General features: G+C 39.5%; 12 protein-coding genes across 12 annotated transcripts; 6 read left to right on the forward strand and 6 right to left on the reverse strand.

The window, feature by feature from the left end:
• Positions 1–321: 321 nt before the first annotated feature.
• Positions 322–2106, forward strand: KRS1 (lysine--tRNA ligase KRS1; the record flags this gene model as incomplete). Its single annotated transcript, XM_002499178.1, has 1 exon — positions 322–2106. One exon carries the CDS (start codon positions 322–324, stop codon positions 2104–2106), a length of 1785 nt encoding a protein of 594 aa, XP_002499223.1.
• A 133-nt stretch (positions 2107–2239) lies between these two features.
• Positions 2240–5386, reverse strand: ENA5 (putative Na(+)-exporting P-type ATPase ENA5; the record flags this gene model as incomplete). The annotated part of the gene is made up of 1 exon (XM_002499179.1): positions 2240–5386. The coding sequence occupies one exon, from the start codon at positions 5384–5386 to the stop codon at positions 2240–2242; it is 3147 nt and encodes a 1048-aa protein (XP_002499224.1).
• Positions 5387–5685: 299 nt separating this feature from the next.
• Positions 5686–6561, reverse strand: TRM7 (tRNA methyltransferase TRM7; the record flags this gene model as incomplete). The annotated part of the gene is made up of 1 exon (XM_002499180.1): positions 5686–6561. The coding sequence occupies one exon, from the start codon at positions 6559–6561 to the stop codon at positions 5686–5688; it is 876 nt and encodes a 291-aa protein (XP_002499225.1).
• A 213-nt stretch (positions 6562–6774) lies between these two features.
• RSM10 (mitochondrial 37S ribosomal protein uS10m) lies at positions 6775–7422 on the forward strand (the record flags this gene model as incomplete). The annotated part of the gene is made up of 1 exon (XM_002499181.1): positions 6775–7422. The coding sequence occupies one exon, from the start codon at positions 6775–6777 to the stop codon at positions 7420–7422; it is 648 nt and encodes a 215-aa protein (XP_002499226.1).
• A 75-nt stretch (positions 7423–7497) lies between these two features.
• On the reverse strand, positions 7498–8073 carry ZYRO0E06996g (uncharacterized protein; the record flags this gene model as incomplete). Its single annotated transcript, XM_002499182.1, has 2 exons — positions 7498–8000; positions 8058–8073. 2 exons carry the CDS (start codon positions 8071–8073, stop codon positions 7498–7500), a joined length of 519 nt encoding a protein of 172 aa, XP_002499227.1.
• Positions 8074–8235: 162 nt separating this feature from the next.
• Positions 8236–9339, forward strand: IPL1 (aurora kinase; the record flags this gene model as incomplete). The annotated part of the gene is made up of 1 exon (XM_002499183.1): positions 8236–9339. The coding sequence occupies one exon, from the start codon at positions 8236–8238 to the stop codon at positions 9337–9339; it is 1104 nt and encodes a 367-aa protein (XP_002499228.1).
• A 55-nt stretch (positions 9340–9394) lies between these two features.
• On the reverse strand, positions 9395–11014 carry MRH4 (ATP-dependent RNA helicase; the record flags this gene model as incomplete). Its single annotated transcript, XM_002499184.1, has 1 exon — positions 9395–11014. The coding sequence occupies one exon, from the start codon at positions 11012–11014 to the stop codon at positions 9395–9397; it is 1620 nt and encodes a 539-aa protein (XP_002499229.1).
• A 203-nt stretch (positions 11015–11217) lies between these two features.
• SRP72 (signal recognition particle subunit SRP72) lies at positions 11218–13122 on the forward strand (the record flags this gene model as incomplete). Its single annotated transcript, XM_002499185.1, has 1 exon — positions 11218–13122. One exon carries the CDS (start codon positions 11218–11220, stop codon positions 13120–13122), a length of 1905 nt encoding a protein of 634 aa, XP_002499230.1.
• Positions 13123–13208: 86 nt separating this feature from the next.
• NIP7 (ribosome biosynthesis protein NIP7) lies at positions 13209–13754 on the reverse strand (the record flags this gene model as incomplete). Its single annotated transcript, XM_002499186.1, has 1 exon — positions 13209–13754. The coding sequence occupies one exon, from the start codon at positions 13752–13754 to the stop codon at positions 13209–13211; it is 546 nt and encodes a 181-aa protein (XP_002499231.1).
• A 390-nt stretch (positions 13755–14144) lies between these two features.
• PUS1 (pseudouridine synthase PUS1) lies at positions 14145–15829 on the forward strand (the record flags this gene model as incomplete). The annotated part of the gene is made up of 2 exons (XM_002499187.1): positions 14145–14296; positions 14368–15829. 2 exons carry the CDS (start codon positions 14145–14147, stop codon positions 15827–15829), a joined length of 1614 nt encoding a protein of 537 aa, XP_002499232.1.
• Positions 15830–16017: 188 nt separating this feature from the next.
• RSM23 (mitochondrial 37S ribosomal protein mS29) lies at positions 16018–17340 on the forward strand (the record flags this gene model as incomplete). Its single annotated transcript, XM_002499188.1, has 1 exon — positions 16018–17340. One exon carries the CDS (start codon positions 16018–16020, stop codon positions 17338–17340), a length of 1323 nt encoding a protein of 440 aa, XP_002499233.1.
• Positions 17341–17426: 86 nt separating this feature from the next.
• CEG1 (mRNA guanylyltransferase) lies at positions 17427–18776 on the reverse strand (the record flags this gene model as incomplete). The annotated part of the gene is made up of 1 exon (XM_002499189.1): positions 17427–18776. One exon carries the CDS (start codon positions 18774–18776, stop codon positions 17427–17429), a length of 1350 nt encoding a protein of 449 aa, XP_002499234.1.
• Between the last annotated feature and the right edge of the window lie 182 nt (positions 18777–18958).

Genomic DNA, 18958 nt, shown 5'->3' on the forward strand with positions numbered 1-18958 from the left:
ACCATCAAACAGAATATTACAAGAGCCATATCTACTACGACCAGCTTGGAGATCCCCTTGTGATTGAACCTGAACACTCTAATTAAAATAGTTTATACTGTGTATATCTCAAGCTGTTACCCGCATATAGGTTTAGGTGTGGCGTACAGATGTTTTGAAAATTTTCCAATATTTCCTAGTTCGCCTTCGAGATGAGATGAGATAAAGTAAAAACCTTGAAGCACTAATTGATCACAATCTATTATCAATAGTCTTAGCACACAAGTGTAAGTCTTTTTGACTCTCTGATCTCTTTAAGTCAAAAAACAACAACAAACAACAATGTCTCAGGAGCAAGCCAATGCTGCCGCTGAAGCGGTTGCCAATTTGCATCTAGATGATGCTACCGGTGAAATGGTTTCTAAATCTGAATTGAAAAAACGTCAGAAGCAAAGACAAGTGGAAGCCAAGAGAGCTGCCAAGAAGGCTACCGCTCAACCACCAGCTCCATCTAAAAAGAAGAAAGATGAAGCATTGGCGGATTTATCACCATCTCAATATTTTGAAATGAGAAGTCGTCAAATCTTGGAACTAAGAAAATCTCATCAACCAAATCCTTACCCACACAAATTCTTCACAACTACATCTTTGGCTGATTTCTTATCTAAGTACGCTTACTTGCAAAGAGGTGAAACTTTGAAGGAGGAAAAAGTTGCCATTGCAGGTAGAATTCACGCAAAGAGAGAATCTGGTTCTAAATTGAAATTTTACGTCTTGCACGGTGATGGTGCTGAAGTTCAATTGATGGCTCAATTGCAAGACTACCACGATCCTGAAGCTTATGAAAAGGATCATGATCTCTTGAAGAGAGGTGATATTGTCGGTGTTGAAGGTTACGTCGGTAGAACTCAACCAAAGAAAGGTGGTGAAGGTGAAGTTTCCGTCTTTGTTAGCCGTATTCAATTGTTAACTCCATGTTTGCACATGTTGCCAGCTGATCACTTTGGTTTCAAAGACCAAGAAACCCGTTACAGAAAGCGTTATTTGGATTTGATCATGAACAAGGGTTCTAGAGACCGTTTCATCACTCGTTCCAAGATCATTTCTTTTATCAGAAGATTCTTAGATTCGAAAAATTTCATCGAAGTGGAAACACCAATGATGAATGTCATCGCTGGTGGTGCCACAGCCAAGCCATTCGTTACTCACCATAATGACTTGGATATGGATATGTATATGAGAATTGCACCAGAATTGTTCTTGAAGGAATTAGTTGTTGGTGGTATGGAGCGTGTTTATGAAATTGGTAGGCAATTCAGAAATGAAGGTATTGATATGACCCACAACCCAGAATTTACCACTTGTGAATTTTATCAAGCATTTGCAGATGTTTACGATTTAATGGATATGACTGAATTGTTGTTCTCCGAAATGGTTAAGGAAATTACCGGTTCTTATGAGATTAAGTACCACCCAGATCCTCACAACCCAGAAAAGGAGATGTCCTTGAACTTCGCTAGACCATGGAAGAGAATCCACATGATTGAAGCATTGGAAGAAAGGTTCAACACCAAGTTCCCAGCTGGTGACCAATTGCACACTAAGGAAACTGGTGAATTTTTGAAGAACCTTTTGGCTGCCAACAAGATGGATTGCCCACCACCTTTGACCAACGCTCGTATGTTGGACAAGCTTGTTGGTGAATTGGAAGACACCTGTATCAACCCAACTTTCATTTTTGGTCACCCTCAAATGATGTCCCCATTGGCTAAATACTCTAGAGATATGCCAGGTTTGTGTGAACGTTTCGAAGTTTTCGTTGCTACCAAAGAAATCTGTAACGCCTACACCGAGTTAAACGATCCATTTGACCAAAGAGCACGTTTCGAAGAACAAGCTAGACAAAAGGACCAAGGTGATGACGAAGCTCAGTTAGTCGATGAAACCTTCTGTAACGCTCTAGAATACGGTCTACCACCAACTGGTGGTTGGGGTTGCGGTATCGATAGATTGGCAATGTTCTTGACCGACTCCAACACTATTAGAGAAGTGCTTTTGTTCCCAACTTTGAAACCTGATGTCCTAAGGGAGGAAGTTAAGAAGGAGGAAGTTAAGCCTTCCGCTTAAGAGGAATGATACTATGAAGAATTACAATAATACTAGAAAGGAACATAAAAAAATTACTAACTTGTTCATATAAATAAGATATATGTCGAGAGACCTGTATAACTATTAGCGATATTGCGAATTAAATCAGTTATTAATGCGAAACTTTCTGCGAAAGAATCTCGGATTGAGAAGTAAAAGTGCTGTAGGCCTCGAATGGATCGTGGAGAGCATTTTTCTCGAGATCTGCCTCAGGGTTCTGTGCTCTTGCTTGACCTCTGAAATAGAGTCTCTTGCCAAATTTCCACAATTCCGCTCCGATCCAAAATACAAATGTAAATCCAATGGAGATCCCCCATTCATAACCAATGGACTTATGTAAAAAGACACTGGTATTGATGACAGGAATGTAAACTACTGGAAATGCACCAGCAAATCCAACTACAATGGACCAAAACAAAAATTTGTTTTCATAAACGTCTCTGAAGAATTGGCGACAGGGCTCATCAGTCTCAGGTTGTCTTCTAAAGAAAGACCTCCTCATATCAACCACTTCCCAAGCAAGTACAAGAGCACACCACGTCATAGTGGCAAATGCACATGAACGTGCTCTGAACACATCATGACAAGGACTCGTATAACTCTTGTTACAGTTGCGCGCTAAGTTACCAGCGTCCTTACCATAAAGCACGGTGGTGAAGCTTCCCATACAGACTGCAGCTATGATGACACCATAGCTAATCATGTCAAAAATCACCTCCCAAGTAAAGATTCCTGCGCTTGAGTCATTAGGAGGTCTTTCCATGAGATCTGGAGCTGCCCTCTCAAGACCCAAACCCATGGCTGGGAAGCAAGACGTGAATACAATGATCCATAGCACTTCTACGGGAGAAAGAGCAAATACTGATTTGCCATCCTCATCCTGGAATGCCAGACCAACGACGAGGTATAGAGCTTGCGCTACGTTCTCCGCAAGTAATTGCAATACAAACTTTTGGATATTATCAGTCATTCTACGTCCTTCTTCCACAGCATTGAGAATAGAGGAAAAATTATCATCACTGAGCACAATATCAGAAGCATCCTTGGCAACATCTGAACCGTTTAATCCCATAGAGATCCCGACATTAGCCATCTTTAAAGAGGGCGAATCGTTGACACCATCACCGGTCATAGCACAGAACTTCCCACGACGGTGCAAGGCTTCAATCATACGAACTTTTGTTTGAGGCGAGCATCTTGAAATGACTAGAGGTAAAACTGGAAGTTCATCAACCTGGTTTTCATCTAGACTATCGAATTGTGAACCAGTCATTACCATAACGTCAACAACTTCTTTAGGATAATGGTAAAGATTGGTGGGCAGGATGCCCACCTCTTGAGCAATGGCTTTAGCAGTACCTGGGAAATCACCAGTCAACATGTGGACATTAATACCGGCCTTGTGAAATTTTTTAACGGCACCCAATGATTCTGGTCTTGGAGGATCATAAATACCAATCAGTCCCAAGAAGCACAATCCAGCTTCTACTTTAGAACGTTTTTCTATTGGCTCTTCCTTTCCCATGACTTTCTTTGCGAATGCCAGCACTCTTAGACCGCCAGATGATAGTGAATCGACATTATTAAGAATGCCTTCCACGTCTTTTTCAGTTAGTGGTACCATACCGCCAGATGTATCACCGTACCAATATTCACAACAATCTAGAACACTTTCAAAGGCTCCCTTAGTGTAAACACAACGTGATTTGTCCTGGTTACTTTCAAACACAGCGGACATCCTTTTGATTGTTGAATCAAAGGGAAACTCTTTAACATTCTGGAACTCTTGACTTCTTTCTTCTCTGCCGCCCATTTCGGCAACAAACGTCTGAATTGCGACTTCAGTGGGATCACCTTGACCAACCCAATTTTCCTTCTCATCATCCCACCTCACCTTTGCCACATTTGCCAATGCGGCTGTATCTAACCATTGGGTGAAATACGAACGCTGCATGTCTTCAGGAAGCTTATTGTCGTTGTAAAGATTGACAAAATCTTGTAAAATGCCAACATCTTCATCATTATTATGGGCAAATTCGTGTGGTGATAGACGAGGAATAATTTTAATACATGAGTCCTTACCAACACTCTCAACTAATACAGTACCAAACCCGGGAACCCAAATTTGACGGGGAACCATTAACCCTTGAGTCAAAGTACCGGTCTTATCCGAGCAAATATCGGTCACTGCTCCCAGTGCCTCCAATGAGTCCAAACTTCTGACCAAAACATTTCTGGTGACCATGACAGCGGCTCCAACAGACATAGTGATTGTTAGGACTACCACCAGAGAAGAGGGAATCATTGACAATGCCACGCAAACGGCATAAATGGCTACACCACGATCGACATTAAACTTTTGAGATGCCATAACAACAATGGCAAATAGGACAGCGATAAAGAACAAAAGAATTGCCAATTTAGATAGTTTACGATGCAATGGTGTCCCAATTGTAGTACCTAAAAATACACCAGCGGTATTATGAACCGTCCTGTAGGCATTGACAACCCAAGATTTGGCCGGATCTCTAGACACAATAGTTTGCTTACTACGTAACGAATCTGCAACTTTACCAATTTCAGTATCCAATCCTGTGCGGATCACGATTCCCCTAGCACGTCCTTTGACCACAGACGAAGAGGAATAAGCTAGATTGAGCCTATCACCAACGGGTGTATCCTTGTCACTGTCGTACACAGCCTGATAATCCTTAGCTACTGGTAATGATTCTCCTGTCAAAAGAGCTTCATCGGTTTCAAAATTACTGGCTTCCATCAATCTCAGATCAGCGGGAACGCTATCGCCGACGCGAACTTCACATATATCACCAACAACCACTGTTGCAGACTCCACACTTACATGTTTTCCCTCCCTGATCACGGTAGCAGTAGGGGAAGTCAATGATTTCAAAGAGTTCATTGTTTTGGATGCCTTAAACTCTTGGAACACTCCAATGCTTACATTTACACCGACGACAAACGCAATCACACCACCTGTAATCCAATCTCTAATGGCGAAAGATATCACCATTGATATGAAAAGAACCATAACCATCGCATTACATACCTGATGAATGACAAGAGACTTGTAGTCGATCCCAGTGTCTTCTCCTAGGTTGTTCGGACCTCCATGTTTCAGCCGTGCGTGTGCTTCATTTGCATTGAGTCCGTGTTCCGTATCGGTGCCTACGACTTGGGCAGTCTGTGCAATATCAAGAGTGTGGAACAAATCGTTTTCCTTCACTTCATTCAAATTCATTCTGTTTGGCCTTTTAAACCAAATCTAGAGAAAGACTCCCCTCACATCCCATTCTGGTGATATCTATCCGCCTTTTATACCCTTCATATGTAGGGAACTTTGGAGGGGAGATTTACAGGGTCCAGTTTCCAGAAATCATTCCGAAAATCGGACGCCCGTCCGACTATTGAGGAGAAAATGAGAGAACGTGCCCCCATGCGTCCGTAATACACGTATCAATACGTTTATCTAATTACTAATTTTACAGAATGCCACCTTATCGTTGCTACTATCTAACCATACACAATCAAATGCAAATCTCATACGGCGCGAGTGAGTCTTCCTGACCGTTTAAGCTCTAATGCTCGCTTGTAAGGGGGGTTCGTTGGGCCTTGTACAGGGTCCAAAGAAGTGGCTGAGGGTTCCACGTGGTATGTGGCGTCAGAATCGAAGCTCTCTAGTGAACCGCAGGCCATGAAGGGTGCAATGGTTCGATTCTCATTAGATCCGACAGGGCAATCTTGAAAGAACTCTACAACACTACTGTTGGTATCTAACGATGGTTGCCAGCCTTCAGGCGGATTGTAGCCTTGACAAACTACGAACGCCTCTAGGGATGAACCTCTTGATGATCTCGGCTTTGCACACGTTACTTGGTCAAACAGGTACCCTAGTTGTGCATATATCAAATCGATATCTCTTCCGCGGAATATCTTTGCTACAAATGTTCCGCCTCTTTTCAGGATGCAAACTGTCAGCTGTAGGGCACTCATAATCAACTGCTGCTGCACGTATTCATCCAAGTCGTGCAAACCAGTAACATCAGGCGCACCATCACTACAAACAAAATCAGCTCTGTGATTACCAAAGAGCTCTAGGATTTGATGCAATGTTCTTGGATGGGTAATATCAGCTTGTAGAGTGGTCACATGGTCGATTGGCATCATAGCCTGTAGATCGACCGCAACAATCTGCCTATCGGTATAATCATCTTTATCAAACAGTTTCCTCGAGAGTACCTGAGACCACGAACCAGGGGCAGCGCATAGATCAACGACTCTTTTCAAATTGGGGTCATCGAGGAAATGGAATTCCTCGTTGAGCTGTAAGAGTTTGAAAGCTGAGCGAGCTCGGTATCCTTGCTCTTTGGCCTTTCGGTAATACAAATCACGCTTGTCCTTACTACTTTTACCCATGAAGAAATATAGGAACCAACAACAGCTTCTCAAGCATTCTGTTTAGTATTGTTCTTGATTTATGCATGTTTTTCTCTTCTATGATTTTTTCAACTAATTTTTCACCGATGTCTAGTATGAAAAAAAAAAAAAAGAAGCATGGTTGAAGCTTAAGAATATAAGTAAATTCATCGTTATAGTGGCAGTAGAAGCTCCCCCAGTGCCAATTTCAACATGTTAAGGAGATCTCTTTACCTATCCAGGTTTATCAGATGGCAGTCTAACTCTGCAGAAATTCCATCAGGCGTGCCTCCATTTGCACAACGTTCACCATTGACTAAGGAAAATGCTAGCGAAAAACCATTGCCTATTAACGTAGAAGCTGTTTACCATGCTCCATTAAAGATTCCAATTCAATACGGTGATCTAGTCGCAGATTTACAACTGCGCTCCTATGATCATGAAAGTTTAGACTTCTTTGCAGATTTTATCATGAGAACTGGATTTTACTTGGGGATGCCATTGACTGGTCCTAAACCATTCCCAACGAGAAGAGAACGTTGGACCGTTATTAGGTCACCATTCGTACACGCAAAATCCAAGGAAAATTTCGAAAGACACACCCATAAGAGACTAATTCGTGTTTGGGACAGTAATCCTGAAGTTGTACAGATGTGGTTATCATATATTACCAAACACTCAGTAGCGGGCGTCGGTGCCAAGTGTAACGTTTACCAACGTGCTGGGTTATCATTGGACATGGATAATGCAGCTAGCGAACTACAGCAATCACCAGTCGGTGAAAGTCATAATATGGATGAGGCCGTTGGTGAAAAAGTGTTGGAACTATTGAACAGCGATGAATTCAAGAAACATCTATAACAACCTTCTATTTTTTTTCCTTCTTCTTTAATATCTTGTACATATAACAAATATACACTGCGTTTTTTCCCTATTTTACCCAAACATACCCCAGTCCTCTTCTAGTTCTACTTGACTAGTATCTATCCCCGGCTTGTGCGACATTACATCGTCCCTACATAGTGGGCAACTGGTACTCTTGGATAACCAGACGCTAATGCATTCTAAATCAAACTTGTGGTTACAATGTGGTAATTCAGCAACCAATGGATGATCATCCTCCTTATAGGTACAGCAACAGATTGGACAACTATCATCTTCTTTGATTTTCGATGCTGGGATTCGAGGCAAGGAGTCGATAAACGATTCAGAACAACCCTTCTTATCCGATTGTTCCATTTGTTCCATCCATTCTTGTTGTAAAGACGCGGGAATCATTTGTGAAAGTAGAAGAAGCAGCATACTGTTATCAACATCTTCTTCACTGTTATTATTGCCAAATGTCTGGAATAATTCTTGGAACTGTGATCTCGTCTCACGTCTATCGACACTGGCACTTCTAGCGTCTTCTGAATTCTCCCTTGAGAGTCCATGCTCCTCTAGAGAAAAGTGTTAGTCATTTGCAAATATGAAGGATTTATTTAGACTATTCATACCTTCATAAGTCGACATCTTCTACCTTTATTCTACCACTTATGCTTTGCAATCGACTATAGTTAGTTACTGATTCATGTACGCGAAGATCTTCTCAGTTTGTATAGTAAACATAACAAAACTCGAAGATTCTATAGAGAAGGGAAAAAACCTACCACTACAAATCACCACTTAGCATCAATGAGTAATGGTCCTAAGCCAGATGCAGCCAAGGTAAGAAGGGATTCACTTTTGCAGCGAAACATGCTGCTCAGTATGAGACTTAACAACAGCGGTAATAATGAAAACCAACAAATTGGTCAATTAACCTCTGAAAAGAATAATGGGAATTGGAGGAAGACCCTGGGAGTACCGAGAAAACTTTCCATACGATCCAGTAAAGTTGGCTCTCCCATTACAGGGAAAGTAAACAATACAACTCATGGTAATCCTAATGTTAACGGGAAGAGGTATTCACCACAACATTCACCGAAGTTGAATCTGAAGTCGTTATCACTTAAGGATTTCGAAATTGGTAAAAAATTGGGTAAGGGTAAGTTTGGTAGAGTTTATTGCGTAAGGCATAAGGTTACAGGGTTCATATGTGCCATGAAAGTCATGGAAAAGCAAGAGATCATGCAATATAACGTTCAAAAACAATTCAGGAGAGAAGTTGAAATTCAAAGCTCTTTGAACCACCAAAATTTAACTAAATTGTACGGTTACTTCCACGATGATAAACGTGTATATCTGCTGATGGAATATTTGGTCAATGGTGAATTATACAAACTACTAAGGGCCAAGGGACCATTAGACGATATTTTTGCTTCTCACTACGTGTATCAAATGGCAGATGCTCTTGACTATATGCATCAAAGGAATATAATACATCGTGATGTGAAGCCTGAAAATATACTGATTGGATTTGACAATACTGTGAAATTGACTGATTTTGGCTGGAGTATCATCAATCCTCGTGGCACCAAAAGGAAGACCATGTGTGGTACCCTTGACTATTTATCTCCAGAACTCATAGCTTCTAAAGAATATGATGATAAAGTGGACGTTTGGGCTCTTGGTGTATTAACATTTGAATTGGTGGTGAATTCACCACCTTTTGAAGAAGATTCTAAAGAACTTACATCCAAGAGAATTGTCAGAGGTGATTTAAAGTTTCCCAATCACATATCTTCAGATGCGCAAGATTTAATTACTAAACTACTACGACATAATTCAAAGGATAGAATATCACTACGTGAAGTGAAGCAGCATCCATGGATAACGAAAAACAGACCATTTTGGTGATTTCAATACCACTATCATTTTTGCCAAATATATCGTATTTACAAGCATTATCTAATCATACCAACGCCATGTTCTTTCTTGCAACTTTTGGTACCGCTTTGGCCCAAGATTTTGTAGATTTATCAACAATCATAAATACTCTACCACCTTGACGCATCCTACCTGTTCTCCCCACCCTATGCACTAGATCAATAGAAGTTTTAGGGACATCAAAGAGAATCACGTTACGAAGAGCTTGAAAGTTAAGTCCTCTCGCCATAAGATCCGTAGTGATAAGTACTTTGAGCTTTTGAGAAAGTGCACCCTGGCTTTTAATCCTAGAGGGTATTGTAATATTGGAATCCGGTATTTGAAAGCTTTTCGTAGATTCCTGTGTATCTGTTTTTGGCTCTTCAGCGGTTAGTGGTTTGGGAGGTTGAATAAAAGCTTGAATCTTTTTAGACCGTTCCTCTACACTATCGTCACCGCTCAACCCAACACATGTGTGACCATAATTTTGGGTTAATTTTTCCACTAATATGGGGACATCTCTCTTTTCATTGACAAATACAATACACCTCTTGTCGAGATTTGGTTCAGTACCATCGTTAGTGATCGCGTAAAGTATCTGAGCCAAAGCTCTAACTTTTGAATTCTTATAAGGGCTAACAGCTGCATCAATTACTTTGAAATCAAGAGAGTTGGGTAACTTGTGTAATCTGGGGGTCGTTATAGGTACGACGGTGGGAAATAAACGTTGTAGGGTCTTATTAAACTCGTTGGGAATCGTAGCGGAACAAAAAACTACATGGTTGGCATTTGGTAATTTTCTAATGGCCGCATAGGTGTCTTCAACCCATGATTGATCCAATAAAGTATCTGCTTCGTCTAGAGCAACGAATTTCACTTGAGACAATATTCTATCAGGTCTACTGATCATATTGATGTGAAATAGAGAAAGTAATTTGGCAGGAGTCGTCACCAATATATCTATTCTATTTTTGACGGCTTCCAAAAATTCTACATGTGGCATCCCACTACGCCATCTGAAAGTGTGCATGCCCAATGATTCCTCCGCTTTTGAGATAGTATTATAAACTTGATCTACTAATTCATGCGTAGGAACCAAGATGACTGATCGAATAATTGCCTTCTCTTGAAAACGTTTCCAACGTTCTGGGTCCTCCTCTTCTTGTCTCTTCAAATAATCCAGCATTGGAGCAAAATATGCTATGGTTTTACCAGAACCTGTCTCTGCAGCAATCGCATGTGTTTGTAATTTCGGATCCATCAAAGAAGATGACAATTTTTTAACAGAAATTACTTGAATTGGAGACGGCCTTATGCTATTCAAATCCTCACCTTTGACCAGGGATTCCTGGAAGATCAATTGCTTAACGGCCTGTCTGACCTGCGGTAAAAGCTTCAAATGCTCAAATTCTGTAATTTTTGAAATTAATCTGGCAGCACTTTCAGAATTAGCAGCTTCATTTTCTTTCAATCCACTAAAGTTCCCATAATTGAATACCGTTGATTTTGAGCCTTTCTTCTTTGATGATCCCACTGCAGAAGCTAATTTTAGCCCTTTCTTCGAAAAAGAACTTCGCTTAGAACCCTTGGAATAGTACCGTACAAAGCACCCTAGTACATTTTGTTGCCAGGAACTCAACCGCATTAATGTCGAAGTTCGAATCATGAAGTTTAGACCTCTTCTCTACCGCTAAACATTACTTTATAGTTGAGCTCATCGCTTAGATTTCAAAATTCGTTAGTAGCGATGGTGCTTCAACATGGAAAAATTTTGCAAGTCATAAGCATAAGTAAACTATGAAGCCATTAACCACCACATCGAATTCGACCTTTTTTTTGGGAAGTTAGGCGGTTTGAAAGCTTATAGGGATGGCTAAAGACAACTTGACACGATTGCTGAGTCAATTGAATGTTCATTCGGCTCAGGGTGAGTCTTCTAAAGTGCAAGAGACCTGTGTAGAACTGTTGGAAAACGGATGCTCAGAACCTGGATCAATTCTTAAGAATCTACTGGTGTCAATTATCCAACAAGATGCGTACCAATTGGGGCTAGATATGCTTAAAAATTACAAGCACATTGATGAGAAATTTGGTTCAGAATTCGCGCTTGAGAAATTGTACATCTTTTACAAATTGAACAAATTGAAGGAATTCCAAGAACTTTATTCAGTCCTCAACCCTACTAGCATTGACACTGTTCTAAAGCAGAATGAACGCCAAACTGCACCATTGAGAGGTGTCTTACATGTGAGAGCCCAGTTCTGTTATAAAAATGGATTTTACGACGAAGCTTTCAAGATCTACCACTATTTGGCAACACATAACGAAAAAGGTATTGACGATGAATTGGAGCTGGCCTGTAACGTGAGAGCCCCCTTGACTGTGACACCCGAACTCAGATCCAATTTGAAGTTACCTTTGGCACCTGAGGATTCTTCCTCATCCTATGATTTGATGTTTAACGATTCGATGATCCAATGCTCTCTAGGTCTTTACGATGAATCTCTTGAATTGTTGACGAAAGCTCACGAATTAGCCAAACAAGAAGGTAACGAATCGGATTTAGATGCCATTCAATTACAGCTGGCGTACGTTTACCAGTTGAAAGGTGATAAGGTTAGCTGTAAACAAAACTTAAATGATCTGTTGAACAGATCAGATTCTAGCTCCCCCATCAATTTGCTTGCAAAAAACAATTTAGGAGCATTTCAAGATTTTTCCAAATATACCACGAATTTGAATTTAACTTTAAGAGAATTGAACGTAGAGAACTTTACCGCCATTGATCAAAAACATTTTACCAAGCAGCAATGGCTCCTTCTGCATAATAACTTTTTATTTCTGCATCTTTTCAACAATAACAATATACAACCAAAATCTACCATCGTGTCACGTACGTTGAGTAACTATAAGAGTTTAGTCGAAGATATCAATCTGGAAACTTATAGTACTCAAGCAAAGAAAGCATACCATCACGCAATTACCATGATCAAAAGTACTGTTGAAGGTAGCACCATCGGATTTGTTCTACTGGCAGTCCAGCTACTTGTCGTTCAAAAGGAATGGGATAATGCCATCAGGCTCGGTGAAATGTTTTTGAACAAATGTTGGGAAAACTCTAAGATTATTCCTGATGGTAAACATCATATTGTGTGCTACATTCTCTTCCTTCTTTACAGTACGACAGCTAGGGGCCATTCAAAGACAATTTTACTGCAAAAATTAGCTAATGAGACTAAAGTTTTACCCAGGGATGTTGAATTCTGGAAGCATGTTTCCTTCCAGTATTTAGAGTGTGGTGATTTGAAAAATAGTAGGAAACTATTAAAACAAATTACCGGATACATTCCTGATGATGAAATTATCCGTCAAGTCTTAGCAGACGATGATCTAAATGTGGAAAATGGTTATGAAATCACTAGCGGTATCGATGTGGCTGCTCTTGTAGGTGCTGGCGTAACCCCACTAGAGAGTAATCGTATCAAGAAGGATACTCGTTCTAACAAGATACAGAAGAAGCGTCTTGATATTAGGAAGAAGAGAAGAGCCCAAAAAGCAAAGAAACTTTTGGCAACTCGTACTGTTACCAGATCGCTAGATCCTGAAAGGTGGTTACCATTGAAAGATAGGTCTACATACAGACCCAAGAAGAAACAACAGGGGAAACAGACACAAGGTGGTGCCATGAATAAAAAAGCCGAACAGAGTCTTGACATTTCTAAAAAATCGAAGAAATCTAACGCATCTAAAGGTAAGAAGAAATCTCGTAAATGATGTAAGTATGTATGACACAGATGTAATATTATACAATAGTAATTTATCTTATTATTATCCCTCTCGCTGATTCTTTTATTTGTTCTTCAAGTGAAGAGTGTATCTTCATCTCTCAAATACTCACCAATATCTGCTTGTCTGAATGCCACAATCCCTGTAGGTTGCATATCCCTACATTCATTGGTACTCTTGGAACTTACACCAAATCCTAATGGTATATCGTTCATGGAATACACTATAACACCTGCGTGTTCTGGTATATCTTCCGACATTTTACCAATATGAGCTTTCAAAACGTGGTTACCATACAAAAAGGGCATTTCACCATTAGGTTTAATCCAGACCTTGTATTTGGCATTTGGTGCTAGTATGGGTAATGCAGTAACATGAATTCTAAATTTACCAGTCTTCGTAAACTTACCCAAACAAGTACCTAGTGAGATTAAATTAGGTCTTGCTACACTAGTAGCTAGTTTGGAAACATTCTCAGGCACGTAGTAGACTCTATCCTTCTGTAATCTGAATACATGAGGTTGGTCTTTACTATCCACCAAATTGGATATACTTCTACCAATGTAACCTGCAAGCTTCTCAAACAAAACTCTAGTCTCTTCTTCTGTAAGCTGCCTCATTATAGATGTATACTGAAATAGTTGACAGGATAAGCAATGGTTATACTGATTAGCAGTTTATCGAGATTTGTATGTTTTTTCTATGTCTAGCTCATCGCATCGGATTCTTGAAAATTTTCCAATGGGTAGGCGGTATATGATCACGTGAAATTTATTTAAAGGCTATAAAGGCCGGAGATATTACCTAAGTGGCTTATATAGATGCTATATCGCACAGTTAATCATCAATGCATTTCAATTAAGTTCTTTGCCAAGTCTTCCTTCTACTAGGTGACCTTTTCTATTGTAAGCGTTCAATCTATTCTATTGACATGAAAAATTTGCAAAGCGATGAGCTTCGAACACTTTAAACAATACCAAAGCTAGGTTACATACAAAGTGCTCTTGAAGATGTCTGAAGACGGTTTAAAACCAGTTTATGATGATCAAGTGGATGAAGAGGCTTACAAGCGTGGTCCTCAATATAAGTGGACCAAAGCCAGGAAGTCAGATTACAAAGATGGTGATGACTCCAATGGAGAGGCTCCACCAGAGAAGAAAGTGTATGTATGTGATTAGTGGTAAACATTCATTATTGTGAATTTAGTGTACTAACATTTCAATTAATCTGCAGGAAATATGAGGATAAACCGCTTAACGATGAGAATGGTAAACCGGTAGAGAAGGAACGCAGACTGCCCAAACGTAAAGTAGCAGTTATGATCGGTTACTGCGGAACTGGATATCATGGTATGCAGCACAATCCACCAAATTTGACAATTGAATCCGAGTTGTTTACAGCATTTGTCGAGGCAGGCGCTATTTCAAAGGCAAATTCCACTGATTTAAAGAAAAATGGATTTATGAGAGCCGCTAGAACCGACAAAGGTGTACATGCTGGTGGTAACTTAATATCCTTAAAATTAATCATTGAAGACCCTCAAATCAAAGAAAAAATCAATGAGAAATTGCCAGAAGGTATCCGTGTCTGGGATATTAAGCGCGTTAATAAGGCATTCGACTGTAGAAAGATGTGCAGTTCTCGTTGGTACGAATATCTACTGCCTACTTACTCCTTGATCGGCCCCAAACCGGGCTCGACACTATATGACACCATTGAACAAGGTAAGCAAGAATTACCAGGTGTATTAGATGAGGATGATGAATCCAAACAATTTTGGTCAGAAGTAGACAAAGACGCTCGTGAACAATTCAGTGAAGATGAGTTACAAACTATTAAATCTTACGTGCCACCACCAAAGGATCAATTTGACGGAACTGACCCAACGTATCACAAGGTGAAAAGATACAAACAGATGGAAAACCTACATCGTAGACAATACCGTATATCGCAGGAAAAACTGAAAAAATTCAGATCTACCATGGAACAGTATTTGGGAGCCCATAATTTCCACAACTTTACTCTGGGTAAAGATTTCAAAGAATCAAGTGCCGTCAGATACATGAAAGAAATTAAAGTGTCAGAACCATTTGTCATCGGTGATGCTAAAACTGAATGGGTGTCCATTAAGATTCATGGTCAGTCATTCATGCTACATCAAATTAGAAAAATGATTTCAATGGCCACTTTGATGACTAGATGCGGTTGTCCAACAGACAGAATTTCAGAGGCATATGGACCACAGAAACTGAACATTCCCAAGGCCCCTGCACTGGGATTGTTATTAGAATCCCCCGTATTCGACGGATACAACACCAGATTGGAAAAATTTGGTTATGAACGTATAGACTTTGCTAATTACCAAAATGAAATGGATAGCTTTAAGATGAAGAACATCTACGATAAAATCTACAAAGAGGAAGTGGATGAAAATGTCTTCAACGCTTTTTTCAGCTACATCGATAATTTTGATAGAGTTACAGGCGCTAAAGGTGAAGAAACTGTAGATAAAACTGGAACATCAGTACAGAAGAGCATCTTTGAATTTTTATCTGCAAAAGGTATACCATCCTCTGCTGCTACTAATACTGACACTTCGAAGAAAGATACGAGTGAGGCACCAAAGGAGATCCCTGTTGCAACCACAGGTACAGAGGATGAGTCCCAGGTGACACCACAGGAGGCAGAAAACTAAATAGGGTCTAACTTATATAAAAATATTGTAAAATAGCCTTGTATTTTTTCCTTAGTACGCAGGTTTTTCAGTTTGATCTTCGGAGCGACATGAAAATTTGACAAGAGTTAACAAGCTCATCATCAATCAATATATCAACCAATCAGTAGAAGAATTCAATTGAAGAGGAAATTCCTTAGGATTTGTCGATGTTCAGATTGCAATCGAGACAACTTACCACTAGTGCTATAGCGAGAGCTGCACCTGCTCGTGGTAAAGCTCAAGGTTTTGCCAAAAAAACATCAGGAAACAAAACGACTGCGAGGAGAATTACACCAGATACTCTTTACAAGAATTGGCAAGATACAGTCCATACAGCTCGTTTAAATCGTTATGCAGTACCAGTAGAAATTCCAACGTTCAAAAGTAGCGAATTACAGAGCTTGTTGAATAAAGTCACATTTTACTCTAGTCAACAATACCGTTCCTTATATCATTTGGGAGCCTTCAAGAAGAGCCAATTCAACGAATTGTTTCCCAAACCAATCTCTTTTGTACGTGAAGAAAGTACTCAAAAATTGATCGGATTGCTTCAAAATTCTTCAAATAAAAGATTTGTGCTAACGGGTGAACCGGGTGTTGGTAAAAGTGTGCTTTTGAGTCAAGCACAGGCATATGCAGCGGAGTCTGGTCAAATTATATTAAATTTCTCACAACCATATTTGTTTTTGAATGGTAGAAACGATTTCTTTTACGATGCGAATTTAAAGCAATATGTCCAACCCATGTATTTGAAGAGTTTATTAAGAAAGATTTTAAAATCCAATGATGAAAACTTACTACGTTCTATAACTTTGAAATCTGATTACAAGTTTTCTAATGCCGATCCTAAGGATGCCGCTGTTAAGAAATTTATCACATTTACCAAGGATAAGAACAATTTATTTGACCTGTTAACAGTCAAGACACACGCTAGAAATCGTGGTACCCTTTTCCAAGGTTTGTTAAATGAGTTGGTTCAACAAAGTCAAGTACCTGTTTTTTTCTCCGTGGATAATTTCTCTCGTATGTTGACAGAATCATTTTCGGCTTATAAAGATGTACACGGCAAAAACATTCCATTACTGGATTTGCAAGTTGGTAAGGCTATCATGGAAGTGATCGGTGGTGATATCAAATTTACTAATGATCAATCCAGTGTGGTTTTGGCCATTTCTGGTGTTGATAAAACCAACAGAACGTTACCAGTTGGTCTAAATAAATTACCGGCTGATCCATATCTGAAGAGAAAGCATTTGGACCCTGACTTTGCTGCTATTTTACAAAAAGGTAAGGTACAAGAATTTGAAGTACCTAAATTAAGCAAAGAGGAAGTGAAACAGTTGGTAGAATTCTATTTGAAATCTGAACTATTCCTAAACAAAGATATTCAAAGTAAATCTGTGGAAAAATTAGTAGATGAGAAGTATTTCTTGAGCGGAAATGGTAACTCAAGAGAACTTTTGAAAAGTATCGTCTTGATGCATTTGTGAAAAGACAGTGTTAATATCTATATGTACACTTGTAAATATTAATGAACTAGAAAATAATAAAAAATTCGTCAAATTGGATCTAGTAATTATTCAGACCACTCCTCGTCAACATAGTTTGGCTGACCTTGTGGTTCAGATCCGACATCATTGGAAGGACGATGGTTCTGAGGTGGAAGTTGGCCAGAGGTTCCTTCAGGCGGCCTACCATTCTGTCTTCTCATTTCCCATCTTTGCTTTATGCTTGATATCACTTCCGCCAAATCTTCTAACTTTACGGAATCACTGATACTTTCTAAAACCCTTTGTACCACTGAGGTATGATTACCGTTTAATTTGTCATCTCTAAATCTTAAAAGTTTCCAAGCACCAGTCTCTTGATCTTTTGTACATTCCACAATTCTACCATTTAAAGGCTGTTCTAAATTCTTCAGCTCCTGCCATTGTTCATCTGATAACGTCAATTCAGCAAATTTCTTGTAAGTCCTTTCCAATAATTCCAATTCTTTCTTACTGAACGGACAATCAAATCTCTGTAATTTGGAATTTACATCGGCACCACCTTGCCACACGTATAGATCAAAAATTGGCTTAGCCTCATAATTGTGATACCATCTGCTAGGGTCTTTCTTGGGTAAAGTTTCATCTTCCACCAGGGGGATGTTTAAGATTAATTTAAAATCTACAGAATTCTCTTCTTCAGGTTTCCATTTCAATAAAAGCGAATCTTTACCACCAACAAAATAAGGTGTCTTTACAGGCGTGAAAATTAAACCATCAGACATATGTGGTAACTTCTCTAAACTATTCGCCACTTTCAGAAGATCATAGCTAAAGCTCATGTGCTTCATGGATATTTTGAATGGAAATGTCACACATTGGTCAGGATATACCAGCCTTAAATCAAAATATGGTTTGAAAAATTCTTTACCCAAGTGAGCTAGTCTGGAACTAGTTGGTGATGGTGTCAAACACCTACCATTTATCGCCAAGCAATCAAACATTAGATATCTCAATTCTTTTAATTTAGTCATTGGGTTCGTTTGTATGACCAATTCACCATCTAATAGGGTACCATCCTGTAAGGTCTCGAGTAGCTCTTTCTTATCCTTGTGGGGTAATCTGGGGAATCTAAAACCATTCACCAAGTAGAAATTGTTTTCTCTGTCAATCATAAAACAACCTTGTTCTCTAGTAACTGGATTTATCAAAATCAACATTAAAACACGAAGACCATCAGTCTTTTCACAAACGTAGTAGTCTTGTTCTAAAAGCTTATCTTCTATGTCAGCATGCTGGAAAGATACGGGTTGGGAACCTGGGAAGGTCTTCGCAGGTTTTGGCGAATTGAGAAGCTTGCACATCATCATTCGCAGATCTTGAGTCACATTGCTGGGTTGTATAATACCAGGTACCTCTGGCGAGTTTCTAGAGTCCATTTTGAATCAAATATAGTGTCCTCGAGTTGAATTTTTTCAGTTTTAAAGTGTATTGGACAAGGCTTAACATGATTTTTTATTCATCGCTTAAAACTATCTTACCTACTAAAAACTACTATTAACTTTCTGATGAATATACATCTTATCCTACCGTCGAAAATTCGATCAATTCTCAATATCTA

The sequence above is a fragment of the Zygosaccharomyces rouxii genome, assembly GCF_000026365.1.
Source record: "Zygosaccharomyces rouxii strain CBS732 chromosome E complete sequence".
Lineage (NCBI taxonomy): Eukaryota > Fungi > Ascomycota > Saccharomycetes > Saccharomycetales > Saccharomycetaceae > Zygosaccharomyces > Zygosaccharomyces rouxii.